Raw genomic sequence first — 19,964 nt, 5'->3', positions numbered from 1 at the left:
TTTTTCTGCCAGCCAGTGCAGGGAATACGCAGAATTTCTAGGGTTCTTTGTCAGCGTTCAGTTTGAGGACCCTCAGTGCAGCTTTGAGCGTTGCCTACAGCATTGCTGTTCTGTCATTGCCCTCAACTCTCAGCCCCTTGTGACTACACTTCCTGTGAGTTTCACTGTCTGATTTGTTTCTCTAAGTAAGTCTGTTCAGTTAGGATCATCTAACACTTGCCTAGTACAAAGAGCTTCCCTTGCACGCTTTCTGCTGGTTTCCTGTATTGCTATTACAGCTTTTGGTTTTCTTTTGCCAGAATGAGTGGGGCTGCATTCCCATCTCCAGCTGCCGAGATGGCAGAAATTAATCGCCTTCAGTACGAAATGGAATACACCGAAGGAATCAGTCAGCGCATGAGGGTCCCAGAAAAACTCAAAGTAGCTCCTCAGAATGCTGACCTTGAGAAGGGCGTCCAAGAAGGATTTCCAAATGCCAGCGTAACTATGCAGGTTCCAGAGCGGATTGTAGTGGCAGGTATGTCTGCATCTCAATAGAAGAAAAATTGGCAAAATTCAAGTTAGTTCCCCAAATTTCTGGATAGACAAAAATATATCAATATAGATATATTTTTAAAAGTAAACCTGTAAAATGCTATCTAGTTTTCAAACAGTTATTGCTCGTCAACTTTGACTTAGGAATTTTCTTAAACTCTGAAAATATTTCATGAAAAGTTTTGGTATAGCTTGTAGTGGAGATAGTTAATGAATGAATTATGAACAGAAAGTTTGATTGCTGACTTTTCATCTTACTAAACCATTTCTGGAGAAAAAAAAAATGTTTATAGATTTACACCTGATTTTTCTTAATTAACTGTAAGCTAAAGTAACTATAACAAGTTTTGGGGGTGTTATATTGTATTGGGGATGATATATTAGCCATGCAAAATGTGTTTGATTATAATCAGAATGCTAATTATGTTAAGGATCTGTCTATTATTTGGTGGACTCTATCAATGCTTCTTTAGTATTTATGGTCATGGGCTTTACAGTGCAGCCCTGGAACTGCTGAAGGCCTTACAAATTTCAAAACGTGTGACATGCATATATTTTATGCTTTGAAAGAGTGACATCTTCACATCCCCAGTCACTGTATTTCTAAATACATACACCTTTAATAGGACTATGTCTTGAGATTAAAAGTGCCCTCACGTGCAATAACAGTTGATGTTGCTCAGGATTACTCAGGATCGTTTTCTCAGAGAAACTGCTCAAATAAGTGTCAGTGTGGTCTTCATGAGAGCTTTAACCATCGTTTTCCACATACAAGCCCTGTTAAAGAAAGGTATACTTAATTATTTGGCATAGTCAGGGGAAGTAACTTAAGTCTTTTTGAACTTTAGCCCTCAGGCCTCAGAACAGTTTGCTTTCTACTGACAACCGATGTTCTTGCAGGTAATAGTGAAGACATTCCACTTTCCAGACCACCAGACCTTGACCTTCTTCAATCTACTCCATTCAAACCACTGGCATTGAAAACTCCTCCCCGTGTTATTTCTCTTAGTGATCGACCGCTAGATTTTTTGGACCTAGAAAAACCTCCACAGCAGACACCTCAAAATGAAGAGGCTAGTACTTTTAATTTGCTTTTTGCTTAGTTGAAAAGCATTCTGGTAAAGAATGTGAAATGACCAATGATTTCTCTACTGTGGTGCAGATCTACTTGGTGCTAACGTAAGTTGGGAAAATGCAAAAATATTTTTAATAGCACTGTGTAGTTCTAATTATGACTTTGAAGTTCCATCTTTAAGTGGCAGGTGGCTAGGCATTGCCATGATTAGTAAGCTTACTACAGAGATAAAGCCATAATTAGAACTACTTAAAATACTTTTAACAAAAAAACCCTTTTGATTGGAGAGAAAGCTGAAAGGTGGGGTTTGTTTTTTTTTTTAATTTGCAGGTTATCAGAAAACAAACTAAGATTCTTTTAACGTGTATAGTTAAACTTTGGAATTCATGACCAGACGATATGATGGCACATAGAATTAGTGAGCTTTAACAGAACTCTGAAAACCAACTTCAAAGAATGGTATCGCATTGGCATCCAGGTGGATGATGTGTAACTGACATCTTAAAAACGGAAAAATGTTTATGAAGCTGCATATTCTATAGACTCATAAACTATAGCAGAAATATATTTATCTCTAGTGATAGGAAGCAATATTAAACGTAATATTGCTTCCTTACATACTCAAAATTCTGTTTGTTCGTACTTTTGGCATCAGATCATATGGATAGATACCAAAAGGATTGCAATAACTGTGGACCTTGATTTTCACATGTACCAGCATCAGATCCTGTCATCAGTCGTTTTCTTCCTAATCACTGTGAAACCTATGAAAATGTGCCTTTGTATATGAGGGCAGACCTAACTTACAAATCTCCAGTGCAAGTAATTAAGTACCTCCTGGAATTCCCTGCCTTTTATGTCCCTCCTCCTCCCCTTTCCACAGGTCCGTTCAGTGGGAAGACTGAAGAGAGAACGTTCCATGAGCGAAAACGCCACTCGACAGAATGGCCAGCTGGCCCGAAATGATTCCATGTGAGTAGAGCAGCGGGGTGCAGGGACACAAGTACAGCTTTGTTACGTATTTCCTTTGTTCTGTATCTCCTTGTTACTTGTTTTATCCAACTAGTATTTTTTATGTTGTGGCAAGTACATAATTTTAAATATTAGAAGGCCAGCATTTTTCTTAATTTCTTTGCTTTTTGTTTAGTGAAGCGAGTCATTTGTGAAGTATTTTCTTGCAGTGGATGGGTGGGAGTGTTTGTGGGCTCACGGTTGGTTTCACCAGTTATCGTGAATTGTTACTGCAGGAGATTTTTCAGTTTCTGAGTTGGTAAAATATGCCTCTTCTCCCCTCCTTCCCCCACCCCGAGCTTTCAGGAAATTGGGTTCTTTGTGCATCAAAATGTTCCCGGTTCTATCACTGTTGATATTATGTAATGATTTTCATCCATAGAAAAAGGAATATGTGTATTTCTCACAAATATTTGAATAAGTCATTTTTCTCTGATGTTAATGTACTTAATATATTGGAATCTGGGAGTATATAACTTAACCTTTTGAGACCAAAATGTCAAGTAGCATTTAGAATTGGAAACTTCATCTGTTGATACCATCTGAGGTAGCAGTTCTTATGGTGCTTTCTGAAGACCTGCAGGTCTGGATATTTTTATTAGATATGATAGTCTTTGAGTAATCCCAGTTTATTCTGAGTGACAGCATCTTTCTACCTGGCAGTAACTGATTTTGCAGTGTAACACTTAAAACTGATATATATATATAAGATTCCTAATACACCTACCATAAAGAATACTTTCCCTTATTGGAAGGATCTTAGATTTAAGACCTAAAAGTTGGGATTCATCTTGTCCCAATGCAGAATGTATAACACTATTGCTAAATCACCATAAACTCAATTTTCACTAACTAGAGGAAAATAAGTGCATGACCTACTTGGGGTCTACCTATTTTTAGTCTAAAATAGATCAAGTGAATTATGTCCTAGAAATGTCTGTTTTCTTCTATTTACAGCAGGGGCAAAAGAAGGTACTATGTGTACTACACGTCTGTCTACCTGTTAGGAGTCTAAAACTGGTGCTATGCACTCTGATGCATATTCCAGACATGTTGTAATTCTCCTTTTCTTCCTCCAGATCTTCATGGAAATATTGTTGCAAATCTTCCTCTTCTTACTTAATCAGACTTTTGGTTCATACAAGCTTATAGGTTGCACATGTCTAGGTACTCAAGTCTGCTGAGTCATATATATTCACTGAGCTGGCAAAATCAGATTCACGTCCTTAAGGTCCTGATCAGCTCGGTCTCCAAATGTTCTAGCAGCCTACTAAGTGCCTAAGTTCCCTGTGGTATCAGTCATCCAGTTACGCCCTGTTGGACTGGACATACGAGAACTTCACTGCAGGAATGGCCTTCACGTGCCTATGGGATAGTCCGCACATGATGCGTGCTGGAATAGTCTTCGTGTGATGGAAGCTCCTTGTGAAAAAGTTTACCCCTTCGATGTTACCAGCTCTGCTTTCCCAGCCTGACGTATTGCACTTAAAGGAAAAACAGACGCTGTATGAATTCTTGCGATTTCTTGAACTCACTTTATCCTTGCTCCCCAGGTTAGTTTAGTCTCCCAAAAATCATGGGCTGTCAGCCCAGCCAGCCATCTGAGAAGATGGCTTTGACTGGCTGTGTCCAGTTCCTGTCAGATTTCTCACAGATGTTGGGACTTCTTGAATCTGAAAATCTGAAATCTGTAAAACTCTCCTGTGTGCTTTGCTGTCGCTCAGTAGCTATACATAGAATTACTGGTATAAAATGGTCTGCATATTATTTGCTGTCACAGTTTATTAATCTACTAGCAGTCCTTCAGAGGCTTAGCAATACAACATGCACCTGGAATCCTGTCAATTTAAAAACTACGTGATCAGTGAACATATAACTGGTAGCTTGCATGACTCAGTTCATCGTTTACAAAAGCCAGGAAATTAGGACTCATCTGGAGATCAGTTTTCCTCTCTTGATGCCCTTGCTAGTGCCTGCATAATGTCTGTCAAATAAATCAGACTTCTGATGCCAAGCAGTTCCATTGTGAGTGTCTTTTGGGGAAAATGATATAAACTAGATTGATCCAGAATCTCTTCTCTTTTGTTTGAATGAAAAATAACAGCTAGCTAATATTAAGCTGTATCTGCGCTCTGCGCCGCTCATCTGGAAGGAGCTAGCTATCTTCACTGCAGCATTCCACACTTGCTGGTCTGCAGATAACGTATTTTAGTAGAACTTCGTTTGTCTCTTGCCCTCCCAAGTACTTGTTTTCTTATGACAGAAGTTACGCTGTGCCTAATGTGTAGATCATCTGCTTTGAAATCATTGAGGTTCTTTTCTGTCATCATTGCTTCTTCTGACTCGGTGTGATCCAAACAAACAGATCACTTTGAACACCCTCTGGCACTCCCAGTGACGCCGAGTCTGGCATTTCTCCCTCATCCAGGTTTTGTCAATCTCCAGGTGGAGAATGTGACTCTCTACCTGGCTAACGCTCAGGAGAGCGTTCTGTGAATTTAGATTATGAAAACGCCATGTTCATGGTGGAACTTGTGTGGTTCACACAAACGCAGGAAAGCCAAGCCTTTTGTTCTTGGTGAAAAAGGTCTCTCTCGGCTCCTGTTTCCTCACGGTTTAGGCCCACAGGACATACACTGTAAACTGCAAAAAAAAATTGCAAGTTTCATGTAAATAAAACCAGAAGTAGCGATTCTACAAACAAAATTGATAACTCTGTGTTCTGTTTTCCACATGGGTAGCCTCTCTAAGTAGCTACCACAGTGAAATGTTATTTTATGGCTCAAAATAGGCAATACAAGCAAACCAACCCACTTGATGTAAATCATACTACCTTAGGTGGTACTGGGTATCACCTAGCTCATGGACTACTATTTCTGTTAGAGGTTCATTGTAAATATGATGCATGTCTTCTAAGTTTAGCTTCCTTGCTGGCAAATTAGACCATTTAAGTAGATAAATTCTAAAAAAAAATGTATTCTTTGCACTACAGAAAATGTAGTTGTACACCTGTTACCTCATTTATATCACACTGAAATTTCTTTACCATCTAGAAATGCTAGTTTTTCCAGTGGTAGAAAACCACAAGAAACCCCCTGCTATTAAAGTTCCTTTTTCCAGTGCTCTTGGCAGGAAAAAAAATATTTTTGTTCTAATTACTGTAATGATAAATTGCTGCTTCATCAAAACCGCCTTGACTTTTAAGTTCATATCATGCCTCAGAGCCCATTGAAAAGGCACATGGAGCACTGCCTTTTAAATCTTTGTTTTCTAAATAGGACTACGATACCCAAGTTTTAATCTGGGATGCTATTGTCCTCCTTGAACACAACGTTCAGATGTACTGCACAAAATTCTAGTGCTTGACCTACAAAGTGACAAAATTAAACATTCTGGAATAGATTGTCAGATTGAAGTGAAAGAGTTGGCTGGGCTCCCTATCACAGTGTTCTCTAATTGGCACAAATAGTTGTTTCCTTTCTGTTGTTTTTCTCTGCATGCAGAGACAGTTCCAAGAATTTTTCGGGAGTTGGCCTTCACTAAAGACAGAACTCTCAAATGCTTTTAGAAAAACTGAGACTAACAAGTAGGCGCCTGCTTGTACAATAACTATCTGTCTGCTTAGCAATAATGACAGCTCTCTAAATTACAATCCCTCTATTTATAAGGATGCTTACTTAAGAGATTACAATTATTATTCAAGGTGGCACAGATCAGATACTGTCCCAAGAAATAAAATGCCACGGTTCCAGTCACCTGTTTCAACTAAGGATTGCACGTAAGCCTAAATGTTACCTGGTATATGAAAATCAAGAGTGTGTCTAATTATGTAGCTCTCTGCAATACTAATTTTCTGACTAAGTGTCTGCAGTTTAGAATACAAAATTGGAAACAGAAATAAAATTTGCTACACTGAATGTGTGGTTTCTAATTTTGCTTCAGGGTTTCTCAAACTTTGCCACATCATTTTGCTGTGTAAAGAACATAGGGAAAAATACCTGGCAGCAAAAGGAAAGGGACAGCTTCAACTAAGAACCAATTTGTATAGAAAAATTAAATTTCAAAATAGCTTTAGTCTGTTTAATTCTTTGGGTTTTGGCTGTTTTTGAATAGCTGGAGAAACAAAGCTTTCTGTTGGCCATTGCCAGCCAACGTTTAATGCAAGGATTTCACTTCTGCATTGGAAGTCCACAAACCACCAACATAAACAGCATTTAAATTTTATTTCTGCTGCAGCCCTTCCCTTAGAAAAACACATCTCTCTAGAGAGTTCAATTTCACAGTTTGAGAAATTCTGTTCTTCATGCATGTCATGGGGGGAAAAAGGTGATGGTGTGCAGAACTTTAACGAGAATACAGTCTGTCTATGTGGTTGAATTTAAAGTAACCTTGATACGTTAAATCTGTTTACCTCTCATTTGATATTTCCAGAACTGTAAGTCAGAGAAATCGCTGAAATACACCCTGCGTACATCACAACTGTTTTGAGAAGGTTTAGAGGAGATTACTGCTAAGCTAAATCTCTGTATATAGTAGTGTTACTGTGCTCTTCCATAGTAATTTCTGTAATTCCATGTTGCTTGGTTCAGTTCCAATCTCTGGAACTGACTGGTGTTTGTAACCAGGGAGTGCTAAAAGGGGTGGCTGGAGCTGTGTATAAGAAGTCTTTTCAGAAATTTGAATCAAAATCATACCTAGGACTAAGACCATTCAACTACAAATGGAGGAGAGAAGGGAGATAACCACAATGTCTAATCATAAGTAGTCATACCAAATGTCAGAGAATTTTCCTTACGTTGAAGAGATTTTTTTTTTCCTGAGTCATCTTGGCTAATTTGTGTATCACATATTTGCTTCATAATACTACTTCTCCATGGTCTCAGACATAGTCCAAAGGACTACCGCATGTTTATAGGACAATAATTTTGAATCCTGAAAAGGAAGATAGAAGAAAAATTTGTCTTTTTATTTGTGTTCCCCCTCCCAATTCCTTAATCGTGATATTTGAGCCCATCATTCTCACTTTCAGACAGAAAGGGAGAGAGGTCTCTCTGAAACTATACACTTTAAGAGGTTATTAAAATTAGCAATAGCCTTTATGGAGAAAATTTGAGTAACTTCATGTAGCTGTACAGTTTAGCTCATATCCAGGAACAAATAGGTTTAAATAATCTCTTAAATATTGAAGTCACTTAAACTAAATATTCTCTTAAGTAAGAATTAAATAATATCTCAAAATGAATTAAGTAATCTCTTGAAACTGCCTTTTCTTAAAAGCCACCTATAAAACAACAAGCATAAAGTAGTCCAGGGACTAGACCATGGGGTTAAGAATTACCCAGTTCAGAAGTCTGCCTTGTTTTTTCCTTATTATATACACTTTCCGTTTAATCAGCACATGTAACTTTCTTCTAGAGAATTTCGTGCAATTTTAGTTAAATAGTTTTTGGGGATTTTTTTCAGTATCTACAGAATACTTTGTATGTAAATAACGTCACTGTGGTATTTACAGTAATACCATTCTGGACAACAGGAATTCCACAATATCTTCTTGTTTGCAATATGTCTAAATACTGTTTATTACCTTTTTTAAGCTGTCATTCATCAGCTTCTGTAAACTTCTGAAGTGATGAACCAGAAAAATTACTTTTAATATAAAACATACTATGAGTTCAAGCCTTCAGCTCTTCCGTTGTTTCCCTCAAGCCAGCAAATCCACAAATGAGTAGAAATTCTCATAAATTCACTTTAGCAGCCGTATTTCCATACTTGCCCCTGCTTCTTGACATTTTTCTAGTGAATATTGGCATTTCCGATGCAATTAAAGAGTAAAATGTGTGGGTGTGACCACTATCATTGATTGCAAAGTAGAAGTCATCATAAATGTAAAAGAAGGATGGATTCTGCAAGTCTTGGAGAGTGATAAAAGCTGTAAAGAAGCAAAGTAGGTATTTATTTGTCTCCTCCTTTTTACTTTCTCTTGTCCAAATGTACTCTGCAGCAGCATGGAAAGGTATATGAAGTTTAGGTAATAAATATTGAGCAGTGTCAGTCAAACACGAGCCACTGCTGTCTTTGCACGCCTCTTGAAGCACAGGGTGGGTGAACTCTTCTGTGGGTGAAGTGACATCTGTGTAACTTGCTTTGCATCAAGCTTTTCGATTGCATTTTCTTTCTTACTCAGTTTTGCGATCTTGGTGCCAGCCAGTTGCAGAGCAACTCTATTCAAAATAAAGAGTATCCATGGAACTATGACCCCTCTAGAGATTATCCAAATAGCAAACCAGGTTCCAAGCACTCAGCCACCTACACTGTGCTTAATTTCTTAAAAATACCAAAAGCGGGAATGTTGGCATTCTAACTCCAAAAACTGTTGGAGCAAGGCATAAGTGGCAAGATCAAAGGAAATGTGTTGAATTATCGATTCTAATCTTGGAATTAAAACTATCCCAAGATTTAAAGGGTACAGTGACTCGCACTTTGTTTTGCATTTGTGTTAATATTTACAACTAAGTTAACACGAATTACTTCCTATTCAAAAAGCATCTCAACTTAACTTTAATTAAAGTTTCCTGATTTTAAAAAAATAAATAAATCTTGATGCGTGAAGGATAATGTTGATAAAGTCAGGTTGCATGTAAAGAAACAAGCAAATCAAAGGCAGTTTATCAAAACTTATTTCTGCCTGATAGAGATGAGGTTTGTATGATCCAAACAGTCATGTCTGAATTTCAATCATGTATTTTAATTATTATTTTTGCATCACAGTAGAAAACTTAGATCATGTAATCTGTTGTCACTAGGATATGAATTCTGTGCTTTTTTTGCCATTTCTTGCAGTAGCCTTTAAACGTTTTTCACGTGCAAATCAAAATACTATCTTGATCTTTAGTCACAGCTTGAAGAAAAAATTTTGTTGAAGAAGCTCTGTGTGAGATTCTCCTTATTGAAAAAAGCTTGTATTTTGAAAAGAGATTATGGGTCGGATTTTTTTAAAATGCAATGCTTGTAAAAACACTTTTCTCGTTGATGTCAGTGAGGACTAGAATACTGACTTCAACAGGTACAGATTTAGCTGGACAAGGACTTTCTAAAACTAACTTGTATAACAGATCAAAACTGTGTCCTTGTATTATTGCTTGTGTTTGTTTCTGAAGAACATATATAAATGTAGCTCATGATCCCGACACTGCTGGAATTTGGGAATGTTACCTTATAGTGGTGGGAGAAGGGTAAATCAAAAGGAAGCAATAAGCATTCTGGAATGGGGTCTGTCTGAAAAAGGTTTTTTTTGTTTTTTTTTCATTTAAAATCTGACTGTAGTATTTCTCTCTTCGTTTACTATGCTTGTACGAACAGTGTGACACCATCACTGCAGCAGGCTCGTGTCTGTCCTCCCAATATGTTACCTGAAGATGGAACTAATCTTTACTCTGCTCGTGGCATTTTGTCGTTTATCCAGTCTTCCACTCGTAGGGCTTACCAGCAGGTCTTGGATGTGCTGGATGAAAACCGCAGGTGATTGGTTGTCACTGATTCTGCCAGCTTTTGCTGCTTTTTTTTTTTTCTCCTTTTTGGTGGAGTTTGGTTTCTGTTTACAAAATGATGAGATGAAATTATTTGCTTTTGCTTTCCTTTGCTTTCACTATTCATAAGCAATTTAATTGTCCAAAATTCACATTTCAAAATGCTTCTGTTTCAGTCAAATATAGCATTGTTTTGGTTTCCTTCCAAATAAAATAGGAAGTGTTAGTCTGTGACTGCAAGGGATTTTTGCTGTTCCCAGATTGTCAGTGTTTTCTGCAATTAATACTTGACCCTGAGCCTGCAAATTTATTACCCTTGTCTTCTGCTATTCTGTTGGTGAGCACTGGTGCAAATCAATAAGATTGGGTTGATGTTATAAAGCATTAAAGCAAATGTGCAGAAACAGGGTAGACTATTACGCCAGGCATTGTAGATGCTGGTTTTGATAATGTGTCAGGATGGTTTCAGTTTACGTTGGGAGTAGCTATGTCTGGTTGATACATGACTGGTGATGACCACTTTGCTGGATGCTGAGAGCAAGAAAGGAAACGTATACTGAGAAGCTGGTTGCTCCTCTGGTTGAAGCAGTCTCTGGTTTTATGGATAAGCTGATAATTTGAGAGGTAATGAGCCAAAACAAGCCTCGTGGCAATCATTGTATAGTATTTCCATTCTCTTCAGTAGAGTTTTGCTCACTTGATGTATCCTTGGACTGTTTTGATTTGGCACTTCGAAGCATTACAAGAAATGTTCAACGCTACAGAAACATTTATAAAAGGCTAATAACGGCGAGGTTAATTTCCCCAAAGCAATACTCATTCCAGTAGTATGCTAGCACAGAGGTTCAGGTAAAAACTGCACACAGTCAGTCTCTAATGTAGGGCTAGCCAAGACCTCTAGGGCTTGCCAAGAGGTCAAAATACAGGAGATAACTGGCAAGAACGTTGGGAGGAACTGCTCGTTCCTCCTGCAGCCCTTCAGTGTGGCCCGTGCGAGGAGGTCTTTTGAAATCTGTCATCTGCCTCTGGTTGCATTCATCCCAGCAGCACTCAGTATTTTGTAGGGTGAAGTTAAATGATTTGCTTTCTAGTTGTTTTGGTAATAAAATGTGACTATCAAGCCAATCTTATTGTGAATGTCCGTATGTTAGCAGTCGCTTTCCAAACTGGCACCTCCTGTAGCTCACCACCTTTGCGGACCTGGCAGTATATAAAGGCGATATTCATGTTCCTGATTCATATAGAACTCCAGTCTTGCTGGCTTCTATGTTCTTAACCTGGGATTTTAAAAAAGAAACAAAAAAACCCAAAAATAAATTAGCGGCGTAGTTCGCCATGAAATTCAGCAAGTTGGGTGCTTAACCCTGACTTAAGTCTGTGAAATTTCAGGCTGCAGCTGTTAAAATTTTGATGCCTGACAACAGTTGGACAGCAATACCTTTTTTTTGCCTTGTCAATATTAAAAATTATCTGGAATTACAAGTTTGTTTTGTTTTACAAAATTAAAGCTCCCAGATAAGGAGGAATTCTAATGTCTGAATAATAACGCTTACGGATACTGTGCCAAGAGTTCTTGTTAAAATACAGACTGAAATTCTAGCCCTTTCCCCAGTCTGCAGTGAGGCTAGCAGATCTTATTCTTGGCTTCCATTAGGCATGTTCTTGCCCATATTTTCTTGGATTCTGGAAAACATACATACATGCATACATACACTTTCAGCTTACTTCAATTATCAGACAGTGTTAGGGTTCTCAGTACTTCAAAAGCTGCATTTGGTTTGGGTAATTTTTGAGGTGTTCTTACTAACCTTCCTAGAAGAAACAGGAAACCTGTTTCTAGTCGCCTACGAACAAATAGGTACCGAAATAGTGAACTTTCCAATAGGGTGAAAGTGTATTTTTTGTGGTTGGGTGTTTAGGTACCCACCATTACTCTACAGCTGGCGTAGGAATGTGAAATTTGGATGATCCACTTGCATGGTTGCAAAATATTGTTCATTTTAAATTGCTCCAAACCTGCACTCTGTTCTTTTGCTCTGTGTAACGTGCTTTCTATCTCAAAACCTTACCTATTTTAACATTTTATGCTTAATACTAGAGATCTTTTAAAATGAAAAAGATCTGACTATGTGTTACTGGCTGGAAATATTTTAAACTTGTTTCATGGCTTGCTTTTTTTTGTTTTGAAAGTATTTTCCAAACTACTAAAACTGCTTAACGGTAGGTGCTGATTGTACTGCTGCAGATAATGAATTATGCCTAGTTTAGCCGGCACTGCTCGCATAATAGGTTCTTTAAATGGACAACAATTTAATGATTACTGTTTACACTGTCTGTTTACTCTTGCATTTCCTTCAGTTTGGACAAGGACAATAGGTCAGTTTTGTTTTCCAGTTCTAACCATTTTGTTGTTTCAGTTTCTGCCAAATGACTGTAGCGCCTATACCTAGTGTCTTTTAAAGACTGATCTTTTATGCTGTAGACAGCAACAGCAACAAAAAAACCAACCAAATGAAAAAAATGCCCCCCTGGACTTAAGGAGATTTTAGTGATGTCTTAAATGCAGGAAAAAAGGCAGTTTTATATCTGAATCGAGCTGCGTTGAAATCTGTACTTCAGCTGAACTATTCTTCATCTCTTGGGTCAGTACCTTTTTATTTAGGAGAAACAAGTGTAGAAATGTATTAGTACTTCTCTTTTTTCAGGGTAGCCCTTTCTAAAAAGCCACTATCTTTCTTAAATGCCAAACTTCACCCACATAATCATATCCTAAGGTGTTATGAGATCACTTTTTATATTGAGCAAGCTAATGATACTTCTCATGGTAGAAATAAAATGGGGTATGAGTTAAGACCCTCAGAGAGGGCTATGCATGACTTCGGATTGGTGTAATATAGTTCAGAAGAAAATGAAATGGGTCTGCAAATGTGAAGGAGCCTGGGAAAAACAGTAGCCTGTTGCTTTGAAGTAACCGCTTACAGCACCGAGACGAGCCAGGAGAGCAGTTTCAGCCGGTCACTGATTCTTCAATGCACCGATCCTTCCTGTACTTTAGAAGCTGAGCTTCTTACCCAGTTCACGTCCCGAACATGTCCGTAAAGTCCTAGTGCCCATTCTCACGGCCTTTCTGAGATTTCCAGAGGTGTTTAAAGTGCAGTGAGAGGTGAACATAGCTCCTCCCTCTCCTGAACAGAGAGGTGGAAGTTGGACCCAGGTACCTAGATTGTCCACACCTGGTTGTTTTCCTCCCGCACCATGTGTTTATGATTGTGTCATCACTGCGGTATTTCCATTTCTAAGCAGCGGAAGACGGACCAGATCCTTCTGGTCATTGCCTTATTGCCTGTTCTCCCCCCGTTATTAAATTGAATTACTGTGCATTCCCTTCATGTTTCAGGCAGCCGCTGTACTTATGGTGAAATACATAGCCTCGGAGTTACGGCTGCTTCTGATCACGTGTTAATATTTAGGATGGAATTGACAGAAGTAGCCAGAAAATTCAAAGTTTTAACGTACTCCTGTGGGATTTTTTTAAAGGCGGCCATGTATTTAGTAGCTTGGCTATACTATACTTGCACATTCTGTATTTACTAAAAAACTTGCTGCTAATTTTGGGGTAGGTGATCCCAGTTACGAGGCCATTGTGATCTACATAATAATTTACTTGCTTGGTTTTATATATCAAAAAAATTAAAAAGTGGGGGAGAGGCAGGGAAATATTCTGGTGATCCTTTGGGGTCTACCTGTAAAGAAATAAAACGTGAACTGCAAAGAAAAGGAAGAAATCATGTGCAGCTTCTTAACAGCTCAGCTGTGTTGGGAAGTGGGATTAAAGACTTGCTTTTAGTTTAGATTAAGCTCCTGATTTGGACAGATCCCAGAGTGCTCTAGTTCTGTTCCTTGCTGTAGCCCTCAGCAACCTCCAAGCCTATGGCTTTCCTTGGGAAGGGTAGTGTGGATTAGTTAGTTCTACAACATGTGTAAAACTTAAGTTTTCCACAAAATGCCACAGGTGCCAAGAGTTTAACTTGCATTTGAGACCCTATCATGCTCATTACACAAAATCCAGATGTTGTTATCGTGTGTCGGATGGCGTGGGAAATGCCTGCTGGATACTGGCAAGCTGGCATTCACAAATCTGCCAATTAATTACAGGTGTCTTATGCTGCAGAGAAATTCTGCTACCTGTTGCATAGCTGCTGTTTGCTGAATTTCTTATGCTTTCTCAAACTGTTTAGTTCTAGCATCTGTCAGACGAGACTTTAGACTAGCTGAATTATTTCTCAGATTAAAAAATCAGAATAATTTTTTTTATAACTTTCTGCAAGACCTCATGCATTTAGGTAAGAGTATTCTTTTATTATCTGTATTGGGAACGGGGGTTTCTGTTTTACAAAACACATCACGCTGGCTTATCTCGCATGCTACATGGAGAAACATGGTGGTATGCACTTACAGTGATGATTAGGGTAGAATCTAGTCCCAGTAAGTACTGTGCTGGGTAGCAGAGTTTGCTAAGTCTCCTAGATCCTGATTCTTTTAAACGGAGCTAGAGGTTGTGATGTTTTTGCGGGGTTCTTGCCCGTTCTCAGGCCAGGCCAGAGTCTTCTCCCAGGCACCTCAGCATCAAGCCTCTGCCTCCTACGTGCACCTGCTGCAAAGACCTTCATACCTAGATTCTCTCTGTCTTTAATTTTATAGCCTGGAGTATACGTAGGGTCAATGCACGGTACAAGTATCTGCTCTTGGCATTGTGAAAATGGAGTAAGTTGAAAAAAGATTTCAGGCTTTTGAACAGTTTTTTACACATCATAGATGGGGGACACTAATGCCTCATTACCAGAGTACTGAAAACACATGGTACCAGCTTTGTCAGAAGGTGCTGCTGGTATTTGTGTCTTCTGTAAATTGGGACACAGTAACTTCTTATTGCAAAGTTAATGTTTATTACGTAGTTGCAGCAACTTAAAAACCTCTACCTTTTCTTCCTGTCTGCCTAGAAAGGAAAGGAAAAGAAACTGGAAGAGCAACACTTACAAGGCTCTTCATACCATTGACTCGAAGCTTTTAGTCACCTCTTCCTGGGGGGATCTACCTCTCTTTGGGCTATATATGGTCCTTAGGCTACTAGCCCAGGTTTTCTGAATTACCTCTAGTGTAGATGAATACAGACAAGACAAGCCTTCCCTTTCCCTAGAGGGAGGAGAGGATGGTTTAAAAAGCTTTTATAAGTATGTGTAGATCCTTTTTTTTCCCCCTGTTGTTGTTAGGTGGTGTTTTGTTGGGGGGGGCAGATTTGTTTTTTTAAACCTGAAGTTTCCCACGGTTGTTTTATAAGGCTGATAGACATAGAGATATGGACAGAGTTTATTTGTCTACCATAAAGGAAGCTGTATCATCAAAAATTTGCCTATATGTGTCAGCTGCATAAACATTCGGTGCTGATTAAATTTGAGTAAGAGAAATAAGTGCAATTTACAACAAAATAAATAGATATCGTATTGAAGCATTATACAATATAAGTGAAAGTATTTTGATGTTCCTTTGTTCTGTGTGTTTTACTTCTTATCTCTGTTTGTCATTTCCTGTTTGTGTCTTGTGCTTTCTATCTACAAAAACCTGCCGTAGGCCAGTGTTACGTGGTGGGTCAGCTGCTACCACTTCCTCTAACCCTCATCATGACAACACCAGGTAAAGGTATTTTTTTGTTAGTCATGATCCACTAATTTATATTCTAAAATTCAGACTTCTGTTTCCCTGTTTCCACTCTCCTTATTTTAAAAAGCAATGCTCACTTCTATTCTCCCTCTCAGCTCTTGAGATATTTCTTTTGTTCCTTACGCATCCAGGTCTCCTGCAAAGACCTCACTTGTCTAATAGATACGAGGTGCTGCAGAATTCTGACTCAAAGCAATGTGTGAGGGGAGGCTTTTAAATTACATTAGCAGTACACTTCAAGTATGTTCTATTTAGTAGTGAGTTTCATATTTTTATTGCTAGAAAACTTGGCCTTGCATCACCTTATTTTTCTCCAGGTGTTGTCAACAACATGCCTGTGATTGTTAGTTGTAGCTGGATGCCTTTTCACTGCCATTATCTTGGCAGATTGACATCATTTCAGTGGAACTGGATATAAGATTGACACGTAATCTCATAGTCAGGATGAAGGAAAAAAATAGTCCTTTCCACAACTGTTGTTCCCATTTGCCACTACACTTCTGTGTTTTCATCGAAGTGGAAATCACGTTTGTGCTTAAGTAGACACTGGATTGATGCAAGTGATTCTTACCTAACTCAGGAATTCGGTGTTTGTAATGGTCCAAGAGATTATCTCAAGGAATTTCTTGCTGCCAACCCTCTTGATGTTATACCTGGAATGGTTTGGAAGTTGGTAGAGCAGCAGGTATATATTGTGACATACGAAATTTATGTGATCTGGGAGGGAGGTGTGCCCATCTCACTGAAATTATGAGCCTCTCTGCTTTTCCCAAGAGATGGTGAGGGACAACTATGCTGTGGATCTGGTGGGATTTCTGATTTTTTTTACTATCTACTACAAATAAAAAAAAAAAGGCTACAAGAAGACCCTCCTCAGAAATCTCTTTGGCCTTCAGAGGACCTGTAGTAGTAAAGAAAACTTGATTTGTTGTGCACTTTTTTTTACCAGTAGAAATGTTCAAATTGTTTCATAATTAACTTAGGTTTATTTTAAAATAATTTTGCTGAGTTAGCAATGGGAGCTTCACAGCACTGAGGTAATTAAAAAAAACCCCAACAGTTTCAGGGTTTTTAATATTGCCCAAACTGAAAGAACTACAAGTAGTAAATAGCATAAATTATAGTTAAGTGACTGTGTGATTTCTGCTTAGAATAAAAAAAAAAGGCCTTCATGAGAAGTTATTTTTCTAACAAAAGGAGTTGCCAAAACTTTTTTTTTGTCTTATACTGTGTTTTTAAAACAGCTATGACTCTGTTGACAGACAGTTGCTTATTTGACTGTTCCCTTACTAAAAGCTATTTTTATCCTGATCTCACCTGGAGAAGATTTCCCTCTCCCTGTATACCATTCAACCCCAAAAAACATAGATCAAAACATAATTAACTTCCTGTCTTTTATACAGTGTTGCTCAAGGATCTCATTGTTACCTACGTCCACAGCAATTCTCATTTAGAAGCGATACATTAACAAACAATGATACAGGGAAACGTTTGATAAGTTGTCCGTTGGGGTGGGAATCTTGCCTGAGCTGAGGGCATTCTCTAGAAGTCTGCTGAGAGCGGTGACAGAACATGCAGTGCTGAAGTAGTATCTGCACTTCAGTGCATTCTGCAAGCTCTAGGAATTCTACTTTTATTCACATGAGTCAAAGTTGACCGTTAACTGTCATTAAATGCTCAACATCCTTTTAGGTGTATTTTGTTGTGAATTTGGTAGCCTTGACATTATTTTGTTCAATTTCTGAAGCTGCTTGCAGCAGTTGCCCATACGTCCTAATGAGAAAGCAAGCCAAGGGGAACTGAGGTTTTAAGATGGGAAGTGAGAAACTCAGTGGTAGGTGCAGCATCAGACACTGCTTTTACCTGTAAGTTGTTGGAAAAGAATCTGGTTAAGAGGATCACTTGGATGATCAAAACACATACGCTATGTAGACTTTCTGCCACTTCCCAACTGATAATAAATTTGCCATATTTAATTAACTTGCCCTGGAGTTAGAATAATGCCTTCTCTGAATCGCTACATTAAGAAAACTGAGAGGCACTCTGGGAACAAACTTCCTAATGCATGCACAGTTCAGCAAGCAGTGACTCTGCACTAGCCTCTTTATTTGCAAGGTTCTCTGCCTGAAATACTGAGATTAATGTGACTGAGATCATCCTAAGTGGACACCTACTGAGATTAATACTTAAGTAGGCACCAAGCATAAGACACACAATTCTTTCCAAGTCTTCACGTGGTATTTCCAATCTGTTGCCAGGTCTCTTGCAACTTTGGCATTTTGGCTCAGGCAATTTTCAGGTTTCACTAAACAGTTAAATGGCTGGAAATGGTCTTTTGGGAGACCAAGTGACAGCAAGAAGTCTGTCTGCATGGAGAATCTTCAAAAAGATTTAAATGTGGAGAGCAATAAACCCATATTCTGTCCAGCACTTGCCCACTTCATATGTGCTGGTGCTTTATTCAGTTAAGATCCTATTGAAAGAGACAATTCTGTAAAAGCTGGGGGAAGAAGTTTTAGAATTCATCTCTCCATCACTACTAAAACCATCTAGAATGTTGATAAAATACGGTACTTGCTAATCTTTGCATGCATGAGACAGCTAAGCTATCTCCCTTATTTGATAGATACGGTCTGTCCAACTTGGATACTACGCTTGAAGGAACACCGGACGACATGACAGTTGTAGATGCTGCTTCCTTAAGGAGACAGGTATGTAAAGCATAGCAGTTGATAATATTAAGAAAAAGCTGTAGCGGTGGAATGGGGGAACAGGTTCTCTGTGTGGCTGCAAAGGTATCTGTAACAGGTATGGTTATGGATCCTCCCTGTTCCCCTGCTGGACTGCCCTCGCGTATCCTGTGTTGTTCTGGGAATCTGGAGCATCCGACTCCATTTCTGTTCCTCCTCCTTATTACGGACAACAAAATCTGATCCCTAGTGATTGAAGAGAGAAAGTCAAATTACCAAGTGTTTAAAATCCATAGTAATTTTACATGGCTACTCAGAAGCTTCTAGAAAGTCTGGCAACTTTTAATGAAGTAGTAAAAGCCTTTATTTATTTTTAGATAATCAAACTTAATCGCCGTCTACAACTTCTGGAAGAAGAAAACAAAGAGCGTGCTAAAAGGGAAATGATCATGTATTCAATTACTGTAGCTTTCTGGCTACTCAATAGCTGGCTTTGGTTTCGGCGCTAGACACAGCTCTCGGAAAGATTTAATAGTTGAAATACAAACAATTTGCAAAATTCTTTGTTTCTGTTTCTGAATTGTATGCTGTTTTGTAATCATACACTGGAACCTTCCACCACAGATAAAGGCTATAGAATTGCAGTGTTAAAGGGACACCTTGTTGTTCAGTTATGATATATTTAATAGATTTTCATTGCAAATACTTGCAGTATCTTCCCTTGCATGCTTCAATGTAAATATGGATCAGCCGATACGACGTTTGCTTCATGCACTGTAAGGACAGTGATCTACAGCAGTAACCACCGGCTGTTTTGTTGTGGTGGGAAGGGAACAAATGGAATGGGTTTGGAGAAAATACAAAAACAAAGGAATAAAAAGCAGTTTTTATTGTTCTGTTGTTAGATGCAATTAAACACGATTGCACCAGTTTTCCTTCAGTCTGAGTCGTTTGAGGTGTGCCATATGCAAGGAGTGTGTCCTGTCTCATGGGAGTGTTCTTTGTTTAAGCACATGTCCAGGTCAAATAATAAAAGGAATTCTTTGCTAACATGCAGATTGTCCAGAGCTGTGCAGTATGTTCGGGGTTTTTTTAGCTTTAATTTTGCAGATGTTTTTCTATGAAGTACATTTTTAAGCAAGTCAGTGTGTGAGTGATCAAAAGACTATGGAGTACAAGACACGGATATATTTAATAAAACTCTCTCAAAAAAAAACCCCACCCAAACCATTGTTTAATATTATTTGAAGAAAATCTATTTGAGGGCTCATCTAAACTCTGTCCCAGCAGTAAGTAGTAGCGACGGACCGAACCAGTCCCACCCCGCTGGCGCGCGGCCGGATGCCCTCCCCTGCGCGCGGGGGCGAGCACGCAGGTACGGGAAGCGTCGCCTGGTGTCCCCACGCGCCG

The 19,964-nt window shown here is 38.7% G+C and overlaps 1 protein-coding gene across 8 annotated transcripts; it reads left to right on the top strand.

Moving 5' to 3' along the window:
* The first annotated feature begins 300 nt into the window (after window positions 1-300).
* On the top strand, window positions 301-19,605 carry MFF (mitochondrial fission factor). Of its 8 annotated transcripts, XM_010284573.1 has the most exons (8): window positions 301-517; window positions 1,435-1,607; window positions 2,493-2,581; window positions 6,324-6,398; window positions 9,980-10,138; window positions 15,775-15,837; window positions 18,491-18,575; window positions 18,932-19,605. In XM_010284573.1, the coding sequence occupies exons 1-8, from the start codon at window positions 301-303 to the stop codon at window positions 19,061-19,063; spliced, it is 993 nt and encodes a 330-aa protein (XP_010282875.1). In that variant the 3' UTR covers window positions 19,064-19,605. The 8 variants fall into 8 exon arrangements, with proteins under 8 accessions (XP_010282875.1, XP_010282876.1, XP_010282883.1 ...); XM_010284574.1 differs by lacking the exon at window positions 6,324-6,398; XM_010284578.1 differs by lacking the exon at window positions 6,324-6,398 and having other exon boundaries at window positions 305-517; window positions 10,097-10,138.
* The last annotated feature ends 359 nt before the right edge of the window (window positions 19,606-19,964 follow it).

The sequence above is a fragment of the Phaethon lepturus genome, unplaced genomic scaffold (genome assembly GCF_000687285.1).
Source record: "Phaethon lepturus isolate BGI_N335 unplaced genomic scaffold, ASM68728v1 Scaffold21493, whole genome shotgun sequence".
NCBI classification, from domain to species: domain Eukaryota; kingdom Metazoa; phylum Chordata; class Aves; order Phaethontiformes; family Phaethontidae; genus Phaethon; species Phaethon lepturus.
The sequence above is the reverse complement of the archived record's forward strand: the minus strand, read 5'-3'. Positions and strand labels throughout refer to the sequence as shown.

Excerpts from the sequence above, each read along its gene's own strand:
- MFF (XM_010284573.1), top strand. The coding sequence starts at position 301 with ATGAGTGGGGCTGCATTCCCATCTCCAGCTGCCGAGATGGCAGAAATT. Across the intron at positions 1,608-2,492 it reads AGACACCTCAAAATGAAGAG|GTCCGTTCAGTGGGAAGACT; the intron begins GCTAGTACTTTT and ends CCCTTTCCACAG. Across the intron at positions 2,582-6,323 it reads CTGGCCCGAAATGATTCCAT|GTGGCACAGATCAGATACTG; the intron begins GTGAGTAGAGCA and ends TTATTATTCAAG.